At 45.4% G+C, this 20,127-nt stretch overlaps 1 protein-coding gene across 3 annotated transcripts; it reads right to left on the reverse strand.

Annotated features, from left to right (window-relative positions):
- Positions 1 to 3,137: 3,137 nt before the first annotated feature.
- Positions 3,138 to 10,596, reverse strand: LOC117532957 (nuclear factor 7, brain-like). Of its 3 annotated transcripts, none has more exons than XM_034196577.1 (3): positions 10,439 to 10,596; positions 5,095 to 5,234; positions 3,138 to 4,994 (listed from the first exon to the last, which is right to left on the reverse strand). In XM_034196577.1, exons 2-3 carry the CDS (start codon positions 5,144 to 5,146, stop codon positions 3,586 to 3,588), a joined length of 1,461 nt encoding a protein of 486 aa, XP_034052468.1. In that variant the 5' UTR covers positions 5,147 to 5,234; positions 10,439 to 10,596; the 3' UTR covers positions 3,138 to 3,585. The 3 variants fall into 3 exon arrangements, with proteins under 3 accessions (XP_034052468.1, XP_034052467.1, XP_034052469.1); XM_034196576.1 differs by having other exon boundaries at positions 5,095 to 5,257; XM_034196578.1 differs by lacking the exon at positions 5,095 to 5,234.
- Between the last annotated feature and the right edge of the window lie 9,531 nt (positions 10,597 to 20,127).

The raw sequence follows: 20,127 nt of genomic DNA on the forward strand, positions 1-20,127 counted from the left end.
GGGGTCTAGCCCATCAAGACCTGCAGGTTTGTTGGGGTCAAGTTTGCTAAGGACCTCCAGCACATCGTTCTCACTAACTTCCTGTAGGCAGAAGCTGTGACATGGGACTGCGCAAGAGGGGCTGGGTGGCGGAGTGTTGGTGGGGGGCTTAGGAGGCGCTATACAGCCAAATAGGTTCCCACATTTAACAAAGTGCTGGTTAAAGAGCTCTGCTATGCGTTCATTACCGGTGACTACTGTGTCCTCAATAACGAGGGAGTTAGGGAGATGAGAGGATGGGGGTTTATTCTCCATCTCTTTCACTGTTTTCCAGAATGTCCTTGGATTGGATCCACAGAGGTTGAAAATCCCCAACAATGACTAGACGGTCAAAGTCAATACACACTATAGACAGCAGTTCAGTAAAGTCATCAAAAAAGCTTGCACAGTATTTGGGTGGTCTATAGATATTTAGGAACAGAGCTCGAGAGGAGCATTTCAGCTGAAGGGCCACATATTCAAAAGAAGAAAAGTTCCCATAAGATGTCTTCCTGCATTGAAGCGAATCATTGTACAAAATAGCAACTCCACCCCCTTTCTTATGCATTCTTTCCTGACTCATAAAACTATAGTTGGGAGGGGTTGATTCGATAAGAACAGCTGCACTGTTATTTTGTTCAATCCATGTTTCCGTTAAAAACATAAAATTGAGATTGTGCTCAGTGATAAAATCATTGATTAAAAATGTTTCACCTGCCAAAGACCTGACATTTAATAAAGCTAGTTTAAGTTTGTTGAACACACTATCAGTCAGGTTTTTTGTAACAAGCTGTGGCTGACAGTGATAGATTTTCAGGGTTTTCTGAGCGATGTGTTGTGTCTTTCTCTTGTTTTGATTCCTCTTGTTACTTGTCCTTGGCAGAGGGGACCTCGGAAATAATTGTTTACATTAATGGTGACCAAAACGTTTGAGACCCACTGAGATAACAATGAGAGAGTTCTTTAGTTCACTGAGCCTCTCAGTCTGACAGGAGAGGACTCTCCTCCACTTTGTTGTTCGATCTCCGGGGTGTGTGTGTGTTTTTTTTTCTTTCTCTCACACACACACACACACACACACACACACACACACACACACACACACACACACACACACACACACACACACACACACACACACACACACACACACACACACACACACACACACACACACACAAGCTTTAATGAAACATAGAGACCCAGACGTAATAGTACTGTATCATATTATTTTCGAATCAATAATTTTTCAATTTCAATTTATGATTTTTTTTTTTTAATAGCCATTTTTCCTCCTGGTCTCTCGCGTCCCCCTGGCATGCCCCCCACTTTGAGAACCACGGTCTTACTGCAATCAATAAATAAAGAACACAGAATTATTAAATATAAAACACAGAATTTGTGTGATTATACTAAATGATTTACAAATAAACACCACTGCATATTTACAACTGTTACACATGCTGATGTAACGCAAATGTTTCCAACTTGGGATCAATAAAGTATATCTTATCTTAAGCTGATCGATGGCTACTGCCATATTTGCCTCTGAAACTTGACAAGTGCATCTTTCAGGCTTATCAATTAACAACAGGAGGGGTCACAGACATAAGACCAGCTGTTAAATAAAGCTCTTCTGACCTTAGCTGTCATGTGGGTATATATTAATGCTGCCCATTATGGGCACAAGCAATTTTCATCCATTTATTAATTATATGTTTTAAATGTGAGTGTTTCCTATCCCCTAAACCTCCAGGGATGTACACAGTTTAATACTGGTGTTACGTTCCCTTCTAGATCTAGGGGGTACAAAGGGAAGTAACAACACACCAGGTTGACCAAGCACGACAAAAAAGGGAGAGAAAACCGATCTCTGAGTAACTAACAAGTCGTTTAATGATCAAACAGGAACACTGCTCACCAGCCAACTTGCAAAACAAATCTTGCTACAAATATATATATATATATATTGGAGACATGGACACCACGCTGCACACATCCAGCCCGGGGAGAAGGGGAGAGAGACTGCAGCTTTTCCCAGGTCCTTTATGGAGGCCCTGATTAGTGATTGGGAGCACCTGAGGAGAAGCTGCACCTGGAGGGAGAGGCTGCACCTGGAGGCAATATAGAGGGAGAGAGAGAAAAACACACACACACACACACACACCCAAACACCAGCACCCACTACGGCACGTAACAACTGGCAACTTCTTATTATGGGAAATACGAAAACGTCTTTTAAAACTACAATTCCCAGTAGAGACGTGCCATAGAGAACATGTTGCAAAACACAATAGCCAGCATGTGTAGTTCTGGGGACGAGGTGGACCCGTTCAAATCCAGTTTTGGACAGTCTGCCGTGGTTCCATCCCATTTCAAGTGCTGTTCGACGCTCGGCGTAACCGTCGGAGCACACTCAAACATCCAATCACAGAGCTTGAGGACTATCACGGGGTTTGTCCATGGGTTTGTCAAGCGAAGCAGAGAGAATACTTACTTCCGGGTGTAATATTCTCTAAAGCAAATGAGCTGCTCCGACCCTCGGTCCTGACGGACTCCAACTTGTGTTTATTAATCAAACAAATAAATAAACACAAGGATAATTATGTGTTATTGTTGAGTAAATGGAGAATTGCACAGGGGAAAATAACGTATATGCCACAATTTTAGATGCGGATTTTGTTAAACTAATACGTTTGCGCTGTGGACCAACACTATAAATTGACGGGGAAGGGGGTAGCAATAAAGACAACACCATTAAACAGTTACACAACATAACAGAAATAATATCGATACCAGCGTCCCTAGCAACCACCAATGAAAACAATGAAAACGTTGAATGGACACAATTTCCTGAAGTAATCTTCATAATAACTAGCAAACTAAAGATCATGTGCATCCACTGCACACATAATCTGAAATAACAACTCATATTTATCGCATCAAATGACATCAAAACGCAATTTAATGGCCAAACTAACCTTAAAATAGACATTTTCCACCGAGAATAAAACTACGTCCTACGTTGTGGACCAATGCGGTTATTACACGTTTTTTTTGTGAGACTGGGTTGGATTAAACATGTTTCAAATGGAGTTGATCAATGATTCACTGCTCAAACTTGGATAAATGTTTTCTTTATTTTAAATCCCATCATGCAGTAGTAAAAAATGAACAGTTTAAATTGACAAACTTGAAACATAAAAAGGTTAAACTAACTCACCAATCTGAAACTTGTTGAGATCATTTAAAATGTGAAGATATATATAAATATACAATGTCCTCTAAATGTAGCAGTTCAGCACATGTGATGTAAATGAAGGATTCTTGCAGTTACATGTTGGTCCCTTGGATAAAAGGGGCAGCTCAATGCATTAATTTAATTAAAGTTGATAATATATATGAAAAGCAAATTATCATACTCAACAACAACAACAAAATAAATTGTGAAAAATAAATAAACACGTTTGGAATATAGAGACGGCAGGAGGACAGGAGGTGCTTCAGAGGTCAGGGAATGATCCCTTTAAGAGATAAACACCATAGATAAAATGATCCTGTTCATCTCTACATGCTCTGATCCACTGTCACACACACCTTCAGTGGTAATATCTTCACTTCACCCCCAGTGTAAATGTATGGAAACATCTTCTCAGTGAAAGTGTGTGTGAAGGTGTGTATGTGTGTGTTAGTGTCAGGATCGGAGAACGACAACTTTCCTCTGTTCCAGTCCAGATTCACTCTGACCCTCTGGAGCTCCTCCTTCAGGCTGAGAGGAGTGTGTGGATCTGATGGTGAATATGCAGAGGAATAACCTCCGTGGAGAGATATTCTCCATAATCCATACAGATTGTTTCCCTTCCTCCGGACAGACTCTGCTAACACACCCAGATCCCACCATCTACTGTCTGTAACCTGGACATCCCAGCTGTGAGTCCCTGAGTTAAAGCCCTCAGATCCCAGGACAGAGCGGTAATAATTAAACCTCTCTGGATTATCAGGAGGTTTCTGTCTCTCTCTTCCTCCTTCACTCACACTGGTCAGATCATCAGACAGGATGAGGTTTCGATGAACAGTGTTTGGGTCCAGGATGAGAGGAGAGTAGGACACCATGTCCTTCATCTTGCTCCAGATGTTGAAGCTGAGGTTGCCCAGGTGTTTGGCCTGGTCTATCAGAGCTCCTGAGGGCAGCTGTGGATCCTCCAGCAGGGGGCGCTGCAGCCTCTCCACTGCAGCCTTGTAGTTGTGCAGGAAGGAGACGTCTTCAGTGCTCAGCTCCTCCTCTGTGGCTCTGACTGTGTGTGAAAGAGCTGCTATCTCTCTGCTCACAGCCTCCATCTCCTCCTCCACCATCCTCCTCTTCTGCTCCTCTTCCTCCCTCAGTGCAGCCATCCTGGCCTCCTCTTCCTCTTCTAGAAACTGGTGAAGCTTCTGAAACTGCTCCTTTATCTGCGTCTCTGTGTGTTGAGCCTGGACCTTCATGTGTCCTGCTGTTTGATCAAACTTCACTTTAACTTCTTCAAAGAGCTTCAGTTTCTCCTGAAAGGGCTGCAGAGATTTCTGGAGCTCCTCTCTGAGATCCTGAGCAGCTTCATCGATGGGTCTGAAGCTGTGGTTGGTGTGTGCTTTTGAATCTCTGCAGACGAGACACACTGGCTGCTGATGGTCCAGACAGAAGAGTCTGAGTTTCTCAGAGTGCAGACTGCAGAGAGCCTCTGGAGGTCTCTGGTCTCTCTCCTGTAAGAAGGTCTCACACAGGTTCTTCAACACCAGGTTACAGGGAGGTTCATCTTTGGAGGATTTTCTCTTACAAACTGGACACTCCTTTACTTCTTTCCCATCCCACCAGGTCTGCAGACAGGCTTTACAGAAGCTGTGGCTACAGGACAGAAGAACAGGATCTCTAAAGACGTCCTGACAGACCGGACAGCAGAGATCTTCCTCTAACCTGGAAGCCATGTTGTCTCTGAGTGAAGCTGAAACACAGCAGACAGGAAGTACAGTCAGTCATGGCTCCCCTCCCCCTCCTCTACTGACTTCACTGAAATTCACTTTGAGTGATGTTTGGAGACTCACCTTCAGGGGGTGGAGGGTTCGCAGGTTGAAGCAGCAGTGTTGTAGTTTCCATTTTTCTCTCCTGTAGCTGAACTCAGAGGAAGTTGTTAGTTTGGTCTGAAGATGAATCTGATCGTCTGTTTTTCAGTCCGTATGTCTCTCTGCAGTGAGGGAGAATAACAAACTGTTTCCTGGTTTGTCTCAGGTGAGTCAGGTGAGGGAGGAGCTCTGTCAGTATATGACATCAGTTTACAAATGTTAACACATTTTTAACACTTTTAACATTTGGTTCGTTTAGTATGATATTCAGATGCAGATGCAAGGCAAAGCATGGCAAAGCCAGTTTATTTATACAGCACCTTTCCAAATAAGGCAATTCAAAGTGCTTTACAAAAATGAAAGACATTAAGAGAATGGCATTTAAAATCACTCATTAAAAAGCAAAGATAATAAAATAAACATTAAAAGAAAAAATACATGGATTAAAGTTACAGTGCAGTTTAAAGGCTCTGACACACCAGGCCGAAATCGGCCATTTTCGTTAGTCGGACGACGAAGCGTGCCCTCTCGCCCAAACTCAATTTGGTGTGTCCCGCACCGTTGGCCGTGACACACCTTATTTGGCCTTTAATGGCCGACGCACGGCCGATTCAACATGTTGAATCGGCCGTGTCTTCCACAAGCAACACTCCAATAGATGATAGCTCCAGTACCGCACGAAACATGTTTTCGATGGACGAGAGTGAAAATGGAACGCACACGCTATTTGTTGTTTGTTTATATCACGTAGTCTGTTCTTCTTCTCGGTCTTCCGGTTGTTGCCTGTTTTGAATGACGAATATACACTACCGCCGCCTGCTGGTAAGGAGAGTTATTGCCACTCACGCATGCGCAGTTCGTACGTGTTCGGCTGAAGTCTTTGCGGTGTGTTCCAGTGCGACACATGGCCAAGACGCAGGAGAACAGCGTCGGCGAGTTCTCTGGTGACTGCTTGGTGTGTCAGGGCCTTTAGTGTGGAACCAGTGTAAAGACTTCAGAACAGGAGTGATGTGATCCACTTTCTTAGTGTTAGTGAGGACTCGAGCAGCAGCGTTCTGAATCAGCTGCAGCTTGTATTGTGGGGTTTTTGTGGGGTTTTTTTTGAAAAAAAAATGAAAATGATCAGTTAGATGTTAGACGGTTTGGTGTGGTCCATTGCCGGCGTGGTAAGTTGTCTCCTCCTATGGCTCCATCTCCTGGGTCCCAGATGTAGCGATGGATGCGGGAGGGCCCGGCTAGCTCCCACTCCTGCCTCCAAGCAGCCGCCAACCACGCATCTCTGGAGAGGTCCTCAGAGGTGGAATTGAGAATCTCTTGTGCTGCCTTGTTGAAGGGGAGGCGGGACTTGAGCCTACTTAGAGGCGCTGCTCTTGTTGTCGTGCTATGCAGGATGTGCCAGTCATGCTTTTGGGCTTTCCTGGCCAGGGCGAGGGTGGCAGCCTCCCGTCGGAGGCTGGCCGGAGCTATTCCCGCGAGGACTGGAAAGAGGGACACAGGGGTAGGCTTCAAGCATCCAGTTATAATCCTGAGGGCGTTGTTGATGACCACGTCAACCTTACTTGCGTGAGGGCTTCTGCTCCAGGCTGGGGCGCAGTATTCCGCTGCAGAGAAGACCAGGGCTTGGGTCGATAATCGCAGCGTCTTAGCGCAGGCTCCCCAGGTTGTTCCAGCGAGGCGGCGTATCAGCGCGACCCTTGATGTTACCTTGGCCTTGACTTCTTCAAGGTGTTGTTTGAAGGACAGTGTCCAATCCAGACGCACACTGAGGTACTTCGGGGCTTGCTGGACTTCCAGACGTTTATTGTTGACACGCACCTCAAGTTCCCTCCTAGCTTCTCTGGTGCTAAGATGGAATGCCGCTGCTACTTTCTTTCCGATGTTGAGCTGTAGACGCCACCTTTGAAAGTATGCTACCAGGGTGCCCATGTCGTCGTTAAGGCCATCTTCCATCGCCTTCCATGTTGATCGTCTCAGCATGATGGCTAGATCGTCTGCATAGCCGTACTTTCTGGATGTTGTGTCAGGTAGGTCATGTACATAAATGTTGAATAGCATCGGCGAGAGAACCGACCCCTGCAGAACACCGTTCCTCAGTCTTCTGAGCCTGCTGCGTTGGCCATTGCTGGTCTGGAGGACAAAGCTGCGGTTGGTAAGCGTCTCCAGTGGTTGACTCCAGACGTAACACACCGAGGCGTATGGTGTCAGGTTGGGAATTGGGAGGCAGGGAGCTACCATGCCTGGGGCTAGCAGGCAGGGAATCACATGTTGAAAGGAAGTCCAAAATCCAGTCAGGTAAGAACTTAACTAAACATGGCTTCTCTGTTGCCAACCGGTGCGCCTCTACCAGAGCGGCCTTCCTCTGCCGAACACTGGACACTCCCTTCCACCAATAAAAGCAGCAAGCCTCACGGTTGGGGAAAAATAGGACCCAAATGCAGATTGAGGAGGAAGCAGGTTTCAACAGGAAACAAAAGGCGAGCTTTATTTTCAAAAGCTGAAAAAACAAGAATCCACAAACAAGTACGAAGTAGCATCCAAACAAAAGGTGACTGTGACCAACATGAAAGGAGACATGAACGACAAATAATGAACCAACACCGAACACAGGAAGAGACAAGACTAAATACAGGGAGGGGTAATCACGAGACGAGAAACAGCCAGGCAGGGAAGGAGAAACACAAGGGCAACAGGTGAACACAATCAGACAATCAGACACATCAGGGAAACTAACGACAGGGAGGAAGACAAGACACAGGGAGAACAGAATAGCAAAATAAAACCATGACAAGACAGACCAAACTGAAACCGTGACATAAAACTAAGATCGTGACACATATGGATGTAATCTAGCACTGTTATATAACAAAGACGTAATGAACACTTTCCCTCCCTCTCTTCTCTGGCTTACTAAACCATGGCATGAATAGGAACATAATGTAAGTTTATACAGCTAATAAATAATAAATAATAAACAATAATAAACAAAACATGAAGTAAATGATAACAAATGTAGAGAACTTATAATCAAAGCTGTAAATCTATCAATACCCAGAAGCAAAGGGAACATTCATTTAAAAAGCAGTTTCATGGTGGACAGATGAATGCAAGAAAGCCAAAGGTAAAAAGGCAAAATAGCAACATATTAAATAGGAGGCATGCATTAAATATTAGAGATAAAGTGTTATTCCCTTCCCGCTGCCTCCGCTCATCAGAAGCCAACCTCCTATCCATCCCTACCCACATCAATCACCGGACCTGGGGGGACAGAGCCTTCTCCGTCGCTGCCCCCTCCCTCTGGAACTCACTCCCCCAACCCATCAGAGACTGCACTGACCTCACCACCTTAAAAAAACTCACAAAAACGTACCTCTTCAATCTGGCTTTTAATGTGTGATTGCTTTTGTATTATTTAACTTTAACTTTAACGATATATTTATTTGTTGTTCCTTTCTTTTCTTTTCTTTTCACTATATCTGTAAAGCGTCTTTGAGCACCTGTAAAAGCGCTAACAAAATTAATCTATTATTATTATTGAAACTGAAGCCACGCTCACATAGCAAGCCTTATTGCTGAATCTTGTTTTGTTCGGCATACTCTTCAAATTTAAACAAAATCAGATTCCACTTTAAACCCGTCTCAGCCCTGAATTGACCTACATGTTCAAATAACAATATATATAATGGTAATAAGAGACATCAGATGCTTCTTTCAAGGTGCTATTTTCAGACCACTTTATGATTGTTGAAGTAAAAAGCTAACATTAGGCTATACAGGAACTACAGCACGGTCACATGACTTCACGTCACCACCGCTAAGCTAAAGGCGGCTAATGTTGGGCTATAAAGGAACTACAGCACGGTCACATGACTTCACGTCGCCACCTCTAAGCTAAAGGCGGCTAATGTTGGGCTATAAAGGAACTACAGCACGGTCACATGACTTCATGTCGCCACCGCTAAGCTAAAGGTGGCTAATGTTGGGCTATAAAGGAACTACAGCACGGTCACATGATTTCTGTTGGAGTCTACAGGACCTAGTCCGTACTCCGCGCAGATCGTTTGGATATGGCCAGAGCAGGGTCTGGCCCGATGTTCCCGGTGAACCGTTCTTTTCTGGAGAGCAGAGGCAGTCTAGGAATAGTCAAACAGTCAAACACCACTGGACTTTGTACTCTGATTTGGTTCTGATATTACTTTGGTACTTTAATCACAGTTCAGCAAATGCATTCAATTTGATACTTATACCACAAAGCGCTTTGGACTCCTTCTTGAGGTCTCACCGTGACAGGTCCGTCAGAGTAAGATCCCAGTTAAAGAGAGCCCCGAGTTGTAGAAACATCCTGTCCTTATAGTTTTTGCTGTGTAGCCCCCACCTTTTGTGCTCTGTCTTGGTGTAATCTGCCTTTGCTGTCCAGCAACCCTTAGGTTCTCACAAGACTGCCCTTGGGAAACGTTGCGCCTGCTTGGTGGGTGACTTTGTGTGAGAACAATGAGTTCTGCAACTTTGTGGCATTTCAGTTTTGGACAGAACAGGACAGAACAGGATGCGTCTGTTCTTAATCTGGTTAACTCAGCGTTGTTGTTGCACACAGTATTCACACAGTATATTTCCACTGAGGCTTCTCAATGATTGCAGCATTACATTTAAGTTTGTTTTACTATATCTTTACTTCTGTTACTTTTGCCTTATCAATAAACCATCATTTCACGTCGCCACCGCTAAGCTAAAGGTGGCTAATGTTGGGCTATGAAGGAACTACAGCACGGTCACATGACTTCACGTCACCACCGCTAAGCTAAAGGTGGCTAATGTTGGACTGTCAAGGAACTACAGCATGGTCACATGACTTCACGTCACCACCGCTAAGCTAAAGGCGGCTAATTAGTTCACCTGTAACACACATGTGTTTCTCATTACACATACAGCAGCCACTCCTCTAAACCTGGCCGGTGAAGTGGTTTAACCTCATTTCATTTCTGCAGTACAAAACATTTTATTCACCAAGTAACTCATAAAGTATTAAGTTGAACAGTCTTAATGGATGTTTTAAAGTAAAGCAGGACTCTCAGCTCCACAAAGGAGGTGTTGGTGACTTGGCACATTTGCCTAATAAAAAAAAGCATTGTTTTGGTCACTTTTATTGTGAATTCAGTTTTTTGTCTGCAGAATTCACGGTACTTATCATCATTACTCTCATAGAGATCATCTGCTTTATTTGCACGTCAAGTCGTAGCCAATCAATTTACTGCCATGGGAAAGGAGTCGATCACCTGAAATATTTTAGCAGGTTTCAACAGGTATTGAGTGGAGTTGGATTCAGACTCACCTTCAGGGGGTGGAGGGTCCGCAGGTTGAAGCAGCAGTGTTGTAGTTTCCACTTTTCTCTCCTGTAGCTGAACTCAGAGGAAGTTGTTAGTTTGGTTTGAAGGTGAATCTGATCGTCTGTTTTTCAGTCCGTCTGTCTCTCTGCAGTGAGGGAGAATAACAAACTGTTTCCTGGTTTGTCTCAGGTGAGGGAGGAGTTCTGTCAGTATATGACATCAGTTTACAAATGTTAGTCCATTAATCTCTAAGAACGTATCAACACTGACACTCCCACATTTGTTTTGCAAGTTTTTTTTGTAACGTTTTTTGTTCGTTTAGTACGATGTTCAGATGCAGATGTCAATAAGTAAATACAAAAATTGGGATACAAATATAGATAAAATAATAATAAAATAACCATTACATTTAAAAAGAATGTGGAATAACTTTTAAATAGAATTAAAAATAGTTCTTTTTACAAACATGAATATTTTATATAAATACAATCAAATATATATAAAAAAAACGTGAATAAAATAAAAAATACAACATTAAAAAAAACATTTACAAATATTAAAACATTTATAAACATAACGTGATGCAAAATTATATTTAATAACATTCTCTAAAAATATTTCTAATTAAAACATTTAAAAAAATGTTGGAAATATTTAAATAATTTGACTCTTCTGTGTCTTAAAGAGTTAGTACACTAGTTTCATTTTAGATTTGGTTTAAAAGCTGTTAATAAATGTAGTGGAATAGAAGTACAGAGTAACATTACATGTAAATACTCAAGTAAAGTACAAGTACCTCGAGATTATACTTAAGTACAGTACTTGAGTAAATGTACTTAGTTAGTTTCCCTCCTCTGCATATGGATGTAATCTAATACTGTTATATAACAAAGACGTAACAAACACTTCCCCTCCCTCTCTTCTCTGGCTTACTAAACCATGTCATGAATAGGAAAATAATGTAAGTTTATGCAGCTAATAAATAACAATAAAGAAAACATGAAGTAAATGATAACAAATGTAGAGAAGTTATAATCAAAGCTGCAAATCTATCAATACCCAGATGCAAAGGGAAAATGAATAAAAAAGGAGTTTCATGGTGGTCAGATTAATGCAGGAAAGCCTTTAAAGAAAGGAATTAAGCTTTAAAATGGTTAAAGTGAACCCAACATTTTCTAAACGTAATTGATTATAAAAGGACACAGGCAAAGGTAAGGAAGGTTGTAAAAAAAGGCAAATAAAACAAGCATTACCCAGTATTTACAGATGGAGATGGGATAGCAACATCACATGAAGATAAAGCAGAACTAGCCAAAATATTCACTAAAAATGAAAAACTCTGATAATTGAACAGAGGATGGGAAACGAGGGAGAGACCAAACAAGGGAAGATAATCCAGGGATTTACAGAGACCACACGGTACAAATAGTGTAATAAGTGTCCTCGCTGTCTCTGAGGAACTGCACACGGCTAAAGCAGCCTACCTCTCCTCTGTCATCATCCTTTTGGACCTGTCTGCTGCATTCGACACGGTGAACCATCAGATCCTCCTTCGCACTCTCCAAGAATTTGGAGTTTCAGGCTCTGCGCTTTCCCTCCTCACCTCTTACCTCAAAGACCGCACCTACAGGGTAACTTGGACAGGGTCAGAGTCCGACCCTTGTCAATTAACTACAGGGGTCCCTCAGGGCTCTGTTCTTGGTCCCCTCCTCTTCTCTCTGTACACAAACTCGCTCGGATCAGTCATTAGCCCGCATGGTTTTTTATACCACTGCTACGCTGACGACACCCAATTAATTCTGTCCTTTCCCCGCTCAGAGACCCAGGTCGTCGCACGCATCTCATGTTGCCATCAAACATCCCACCAAACATACGTTTCGAGACCAAACATCCCATCAAAACGCATTTTAACTAACTAACCTTAAAATAGGCATTTTCCACCGAGAATAAAACGAAGGTCGGCCATGTTTTTTTTTCTGCAGGGAGAAATTTGAAGATCACGTGACATAGACGCCAGCCATTGGAAATGAATGGTGAAAAAAAACGTAGGGATCTTACAATTTCAGAGGCGTTTTTGTAGAAATACTACGTCCCAAGTTGTGGACCAACGTAGTTATTACATGTTTTTTTGTGAGACTGGGTTGGCAGAGCTCATACCGTGTTCTGTTCCTGTTAGTGTTTACTTCCTCTCTGCCTTCTTCTGGTGATTTATCTGACGTACAGCACTCCGCTTTTTAACCTCTTTTCCTTTCTCTTTCTTGACCCTCGAAGAAAAATAGTCCATTGTTACCGTTTAAACTACGTAACAATGTACCTTGGAAAGTATCTAGATATCCATGCCCTAATGCAGTGGTTCTCAAAGTGGGGGGCGCGCAGAGGCATGACAGCGCGAGAGACCAGGAGGAGAAATGGTTAAAAAAAAAAAGATAAAAAAGATCATAATTTGAAAAATGATTGATTCGAAAATAATATGATGCAGTACAGTACTATTACGTCTGGGTCTCTGTGTTTCATTAAAGCTCGGCTCTGTGTGTGTGTGTGTGTGTGTGTGTGTGTGTGTGTGTGTGTGTGTGTGTGTGTGTGTGTGTGTGTGTGTGTGTGTGTGTGTGTGTGTGTGTGTGTGTGTGTGTGTGTGTGTGTTTGTGGAACGAGCCATTTTGTGTGCGAGAGAGCGAGAGAGAGTGCACCGGTACCGGAGATCGTTGTTGGTAGCTTCTGGTGCTAGCGAGCTACGCTAACGGATATAAGGAGTTTTTTCAACAACAAAGTGGAGGAGAGTCCTCTCCTGTCAGACTGAGAGCCTCGGTGAGCTAAAGGACTCTCTCAATGTTATCTCAGTGGGTCTCAAACGTTTTGGTCACCATTAATGTAAACAATTATTTCCGAGGCACACGTTTATATGATCATTATAGTTATAAAAAAATAAGAGAATAAATGAAAAACAGGTATGAAATACTATATGACAGTAAAACAAGAATAAAGTTTAAAAGGGTGATTTGTAAAATGTCCATTAAAAAAAAGTAAATCTGTTTACAGTTCTGTTTCATATGGGTGTTGAGAGATGTATCCATAGATCTCTTCATGTTGCTCTCAAAGTGCACCAGATTGATGCTTTTAACTTCAATATTTAAAAAATAAATCGTCCCGGGGGAGCTTACCCCCGGACCCCCCTATGTGAGGTCCACACACCACCTATAAAAATAGCACTTTACCCCTGCTTACACCTATATTCCGTGAGCTGATTATCGAGCCTTCATTGTAACAGTTGTGGGTACACTGTATATGCGTGGGGAGTGTTGCAGTAGAAAATTCAACTGTAGCGCCCGGTACATTAATGGGAAACCCTAAATGTTTGAGAACCCTCTATGAAACGTCAAGCTACCACACATCACCCCCAAAAGAAAAATCTGGTGCCGCCACCGAGCCTGACTATTTGTGCCTGACAGAAAAAGTTTGAGAACCACTGTCCTAATGCCAAAGTAACTGGCATCTGAATATGTTTTGCCGTTTGATGTCTATGTCAGCTCTGGAATCTTACTTCTGGATAGGGGGTTGGACTCTATTCTTGTCACGATTCTTGTGTTGTGTCACGTTTTTAGTTTTGTGTGTAGTGGGTGTTTTGCTGTTCTCATTGTCATGTTTTCCTCCCTGTGTATTGTCATTGTGGTCTTTTTCCCTGTGTTTTCCTGTCTGTCGTCAGTTTCCCTGGTGTGTCTAATTTCCTGATTGTTTTCACCTGTCATCCTGTGTCTCCTGTGCTCATCAGCATCACTGATTGTTCCCACCTGTGTCTGATTGTCATGTGTTTAAATGCCCCTGTCTCCAAGTGTTCAGTGTCAGTTCGTTTTTGTCTATTGCCATGGTCAGGTCTATGCTCTTTTTGTGCTCTCGTAAAGTTTTGATCCTCACTACGTGAGCGCTTTCTTTTTGTTCTCATTTTTGGCATCTCAGATTTGATAGTGACCATTTTTTGTTGTTCATTTAGCTGTTCTTGGAAAAAAATTAAAGTATCTTACAAATACTTTACCTCTGTCTCCCGGGTCGTGCAATTGGGTCCTACCTCCTAAGTGTCTGAGTTCTTAACAGAACGAACTGACCATTATGGACCCAGCAGACTCAGCCTTGTTGATGCTACAGGCGGAACGTCTTGGGTACTCTCTGGAGTAAATTTGTTATACGTGGAATGGCACCTCATCTAGACGGGGTAGAGAGGCTGCGTTGAAGGAGGCACGTCAGGAGGTTGCTCGCAAGCCCTCGCTCTGGAGCTTGTTGCCCGAGTGGCTTAAGGATTTTACAAGTAGCCCTGAGTGCCAGCCTCGAGCCTCAAACCCCTTCTTGGGATCCCGCCTTGCCTTAGGAGGTCCACGGAGCCTCCAAAAGGTCTCTAGGAGACGCAAGGCCATGATTCCAGCCGTGGCCCCAGCAGCCATGGTTCCAGCCCCAGTTCTGGCCCCAGCAGCCATGGATCCGTGCACCAGTACCGGCCCACACAGCCATGCTTCCGTGCTCCATTACCTGGCTTACACCGCCAGGGTCCAGGCTTCTGCTCCGTGCCCAACAGCCATGGTTCCGGCTCCAGTGCCGGCCCCAGCAGCCATGGTCCCTGCTCCAGAACCGGACCTTACAGCCATGTTTCCAGCTCCAGTGCCGGCCCCCGCAGCCATGGTCCCTGCTCCAGAACCGGCCCCAGCAGCCATGGTTTCGGCTCCAGTACTGGCTCTCCGGCCGACGCCAGTTCCCCGTGTCCTGTCGGCGTACCGGCCGACTCCAGCTCCTCGTCTCCTGTTGGCCCTCCGGCCGACGCCAGCTCCCCATGTCCTGTCGGCATTCCGACCGACTCAAGTCTCCTCTCAAGTCCCCTCTCGAGTCCCCTCTCGAGTCACCCCTCCAGTTCCCTCTCGAGTCCCCTCTCAAGTCCCCTCTCGAGTTCCCTCTCAAGTCCCCTCTCAAGTCACCTCTCGAGTCTCCTCTCGAGTCTTTCGAGTCCCCTCTCGAGTTCCCTCTCAAGTCACCTCTCAAGTTCCCTCTCAAGCCACCTCTCAGTTTCCCCCTCGAATCCCCACTCAAGTTCCCTCTCCAGTCCCCTCTCGAGTTCCCTTTCAAGTCATCTCTCGAGTGCCCTCTCGAGTCACGTTTCTAGTAAACTCTCGAGTCCCCTCTCAAGTCCCCTCTCGAGTTCCCTCTCAAGTCCCCTCTCAAGTCACCTCTCGAGTCTCCTCTCAAGTCCCCTCTCGAGTCCCCTCTCGAGTTCCCTCTCAAGTCACCTCTCAAGTTCCCTCTCAAGCCACCTCTCAGTTTCCCCCTCGAATCCCCACTCAAGTTCCCTCTCGAGTCCCCTCTCAAATCACCTCTCGAGTTCCCTTTCAAGTCATCTCTCGAGTGCCCTCTCGAGTCACCTCTCAAGTCTCCTCTCGAGGTCCCTCTCAAGTCACCTCTCAAGTCTCCTCTCGAGTTCCCTCTCGAGTTCCCTCTCAAGTCCCTACCCAATGTCCTGGTCCGTTGGAGATTCCGCTGGGGGTCCTGCCAACCCTATGTCCTGTGCCGTTGGAGGCCCCGACCACTACTGTTCTGCCGGGGGTTCTGCCAACCCTATGTCCGGTGCCGTTGGAGGCCCCGACGACTACTGTTCTGCCGGGGGTCCTGCCAACCCTATGTCCTGTGCCGTGGGAGGCCCCGCCGACTACTCTTCTGCTGGGGGTCCTGCCAACCCTATGCCCTGTGCCGTTGGAGGCCCCGCCGACTACTCTTCTGCCAGGGGTCCTGCCAATCCTATGTTCTGTGCCGTTGGAGGCCCCGCTGACTACTCTTCTGCCGGGGGTCCTGCCAATCCTATGTTCTGTGCCGTTGGAGACCCCGCCGGCTACTCTTCTGCCGGGGGTCCTGCCAGCCCTATGTCCTGTGCCGTTGGGGATCCCGCCGACTGCTCTTCTGCCGGGGGTCCTGCGGAACAGGACATAGGGTTGCTATGTCCTGTTCCGTCCAGGGTCTCGTCTGCGCCTGGCCCGCCGGGGGTTCCGCCGGCTCCTGCCCGTCCTTGTGCCCGGCCTCCTGAGTTCCCAGAGGCTTTCGCCCTAGAGCCCGGTCTCCTGAGTTCCCCAGCCGAGGACTCCACCATGGACTCTGCCTTGCCCCCGGGCCGTCCACTCGAGAACTCCATCATGGGCTCTGCCTTGCCCCCGGGCCGTCCGCCCACCATGGCTCCACCATGAACTCACAAGCCCCTGGTTGGGTGCTTCTTTGTTGGAGTGGACGAAAGGGTCGCCTCCTTACGCCTGTGGGTTATGGGGGGGGAATGTGTGTGTGTGTGGTGTGTGTGTGTGTGTGTGTGTGTGTGTGTGTGTGTGTGTGTGTGTGTGTGTGTGTGTGTGTGTGTGTGTGTGTGTGTGTGTGTGTGTGTGTGTGTGTGTGTGTGTGGTGTGTGTGTGTGTGTGTGTGTGTGTGTGTGTGTGTGTGTGTGTGTGTGTGTGTGTGTGTGTGTGTGTGTGTGTGTGTGTGTGTGTGTGTGTGTGTGTGTGTGTGTGTGTGTGTGTGTGTGTGTGTGTGTGTGTGTGTGTCAGCCAAACAGCAGTTCAGAGTATCCGGCCTTCTTGGAGACCCTGGAAAGAGTCCTGTATGGGGCTCCTGAAGGGGACTCTTAATCGGGCTGGGAGACTTCAACACACATGTGGGCAATGATGGAGACACTTGGAGGGGCGTGATTGGGAGGAACGGCCCCCTTGATCTGAACCGGAGTGGTGGTTTGTTACTGGACTTCTGTGCTAGTCATGGATTGGCCATAACAAACACCATGTTCGAACATAAGGATGCTCATAAGTGTACGTGTTACCAGAGCTCCCTAGGCAGAAAATCCATGATCGATTTCGTTATCGTGTCCTCGGACCTGAGGCCAAATGTTTCGGACGCTCGGGTAAAGAGAGGGGCGGAGTTGTCAACTGATCACCATCTGGTGGTGAGTTGGGTCGAGTGGCGGGGGAAGCCTCTGGATAGAACTGGTAAGCCCAAACGTGTAGTGCGGGTGAACTGAGAACATCTGGAGGAGGACCGAGTTCAGGAGGCCTTCAACTCACACCTCCGGGGGAGCTTTTCGGGCATCCCTTTGGAGGCTGGGGACATTGAACCAGAGTGGGCGGTGTTCAAAGCCTCTATTGTCGAAGCCGTGGCGGGGAGCTGTGGTCTCAAGGTTTTAGGTGCCTCAAGGGGCGGTGGTCAGGGAAGCCGTCCGACTGAAGAAGGAGGCCTTCAGGGATATGTTATCCCGGGGGACTCCTGAGGCACTTGCAAGGTACCGACAGGCCCGAAGGGCAGCGGCCTCAGCCGTGGCCGAGGCAAAGCAGCGGGTGTGGGAGAAGTTCGGAGAAGCCATGGAAAAGGACTTTCGGGCGGCACCAAAGTTGTTCTGGAAAACTGTCCGACACCTCAGGAGGGGGAAGCAGGGAACCATCCAAGCTGTTTACAGTAAGGATGGGACGCTGTTGACCTCAACTGATGGAGTGTTAGGGCGTGGGAAGGAACACTTTAAGGAACTCCTGAACCCGACAACTCCGCCCTCTATGGTAGAGGCAAAGCTGGAGTATGACGGGGATCAACACCAATCTCCTGGGGGGAGGTCACTGAGGTAGTCAAACAACTCCACAGTGGCAAAGCCCCTGGGGTGGACGAGATCCGTCCAGAAATGCTGACGGCTCTGGGTGTTGAGAGACTGTCATGGTTGACACGTCTCATCAACGTTGCGTGGAAGTCAGAAACAGTACCGAAGGAGTGGCAGACCAGGGTAGTGGTTACCTTTCCCTGCATTTGACTCAGGTGTAACTAAAGTGTGCTTTAAGGGTTGTTTATATTTCACATCATTAATCAGAATCTGCAAAGTAACTAAAATAAATGTAGTGGAGTAAAAATACCAGGTTAACCTCTGAATTGTAGTGGAGTAGAATTACAAAGTAACACTGAGCTCTCATGTGGGTATATATTAATGCTGCCCATTATGGATACAAGCAATTTTCAGCCATTTAGTAATTACATGTTTTACATTTGTACACACCAATGTGTTTCCTATCGCCTAAACCTCCAGGGCTGTACACAGATTAATACTGTCAACTTCTAATTTTGGGAAAAACGAAAACGTCTTTTAAAACTACAATTCCAAGTAGAGACGTGCCATAGAGAACATGTTGCGAAACACAATAGCCAGCATGTGTAGTTCTCGGGGGGCGTTCGAGTCCAGTTTTGAATAGTTTGCTGTGGTTTCGTTCCATTTCAAAGAGCTTGACGCTCGGCGTAACCTTGGCGCACTGCCACTCCAGCATCCAATCCCAGAGCTTGAAGATTAATCACGAGGTTTGTCAAAGCGGACAGGCATAGGGTACATGGGTAGTGTAGTCTCTTTGGCGCTCCACATTTCAGAGAAAACAAGTTGTTTCTCAGAATTGAAGGGGAAAAACACAAAAGCATTGTACACAATTTAAACCTATCAATGTCGTTTAATTAACAAAGTTAATCTGGTGTTTTTGAGTTGATGAGTAGTGGAGATATCACTGTCAAATCAATCGACATTAAGGAGAATACTTACTTCCGGGTGTACAATTCTCCGTTATCCAATGGGAATGGACGCTCACATTGCCTTTAAGACCTGCCGACATAAATGGATGCGGTGCTTCCCTAAGCGTCAAATACCGCCGCCGATGAGAATACATTGCAATCGGTTGAAAGCTCTTTGCGTCCGTTTATGAAGCTGAAGGAGCCTCGGCGCGTCACAACTGGCCGCCACGGGACCCTGACCAAGCGTCACTCCTGGACGCTTAGGGAGTGAGAGTGTGTTGAAACAGGCCTGGGGCTTAACAGGCTAGTAATGCAATTTGACAAACTGCTAACCATGGAATAAAGTAATAGACCTGTACCTCATAACTGGGTTACCATAACGTGTTATCAATTACCGCCGCTTATCTTTTCTACCCAATTTGTCGGTTGATCCTTGTCAATTCAATATGATCAAACCACACATTCACAGTCCCAAAGATGCAGATTAACAGAGTGTTTTAGTTTTAATAAACCCCATTAAGCATGATTATTTAATGTTATAGAGAATTATTTTAAGATTTCTCGTGTGTGTTTTGTGTTTATGGGGAAAAAGTTCTATTGCTATCACTTTTTAAACCCTAGTTACTGTCAGGCTGTACTTCAAATATTGGGAACTAAAAACTCATCATGAATTCTGCTACTATTGTAACAAACCAACCACTATATAACATGTCAAAGCAAAGTCAGTAACAATCATCAGGAGCTAAACACATTTTGAAAAACTCGAGAGCAGTGTCTTTTTTTCAGAAAACATGACATTAATTGTAGGAACTATTTTCTTTCAACCAAACCTCGCCCATCGACGATTGAGCACCAGCTTCTCGTCTATGAGTCGCTGCACGCTTCGTTAATCGCATTGGCACGTGTCATTTTGCAAAAAGAAAATAGTTCCTACAACAAACTGCTCACAACAATGTCTGTGGATTATGTTAAGTAACTGGAAAGAGACATTGTGCTGGTGAGTTTTATTGAAATGTACTTTATTGGGGCTTTGAGCAGAACAAAGTGAGTGCTGGAAAGTTTGTTTGTATTCAAGGTAAGGCAGACTTATCTCCATAAACAGTAACTCACACCTAAACACATTTAGATTTGGAAAACGGCATTAAAGCTAAAAGAAAAC

The sequence above is a fragment of the Gymnodraco acuticeps genome, unplaced genomic scaffold (assembly GCF_902827175.1).
Source record: "Gymnodraco acuticeps unplaced genomic scaffold, fGymAcu1.1, whole genome shotgun sequence".
Classification (NCBI taxonomy): Eukaryota; Metazoa; Chordata; class Actinopteri; order Perciformes; family Bathydraconidae; genus Gymnodraco; species Gymnodraco acuticeps.

What these genes read in the sequence shown, in the direction of transcription:
- LOC117532957 (XM_034196577.1), bottom strand. Translation starts at nt 5,146, where the DNA reads ATGGAAACTACAACACTGCTGCTTCAACCTGCGAACCCTCCACCCCCT. An exon ending in GAACCCTCCACCCCCTGAAG is followed by an intron (nt 4,995 to 5,094) that starts GTGAGTCTCCAA and finishes GCTGTGTTTCAG; the next exon opens with CTTCACTCAGAGACAACATG.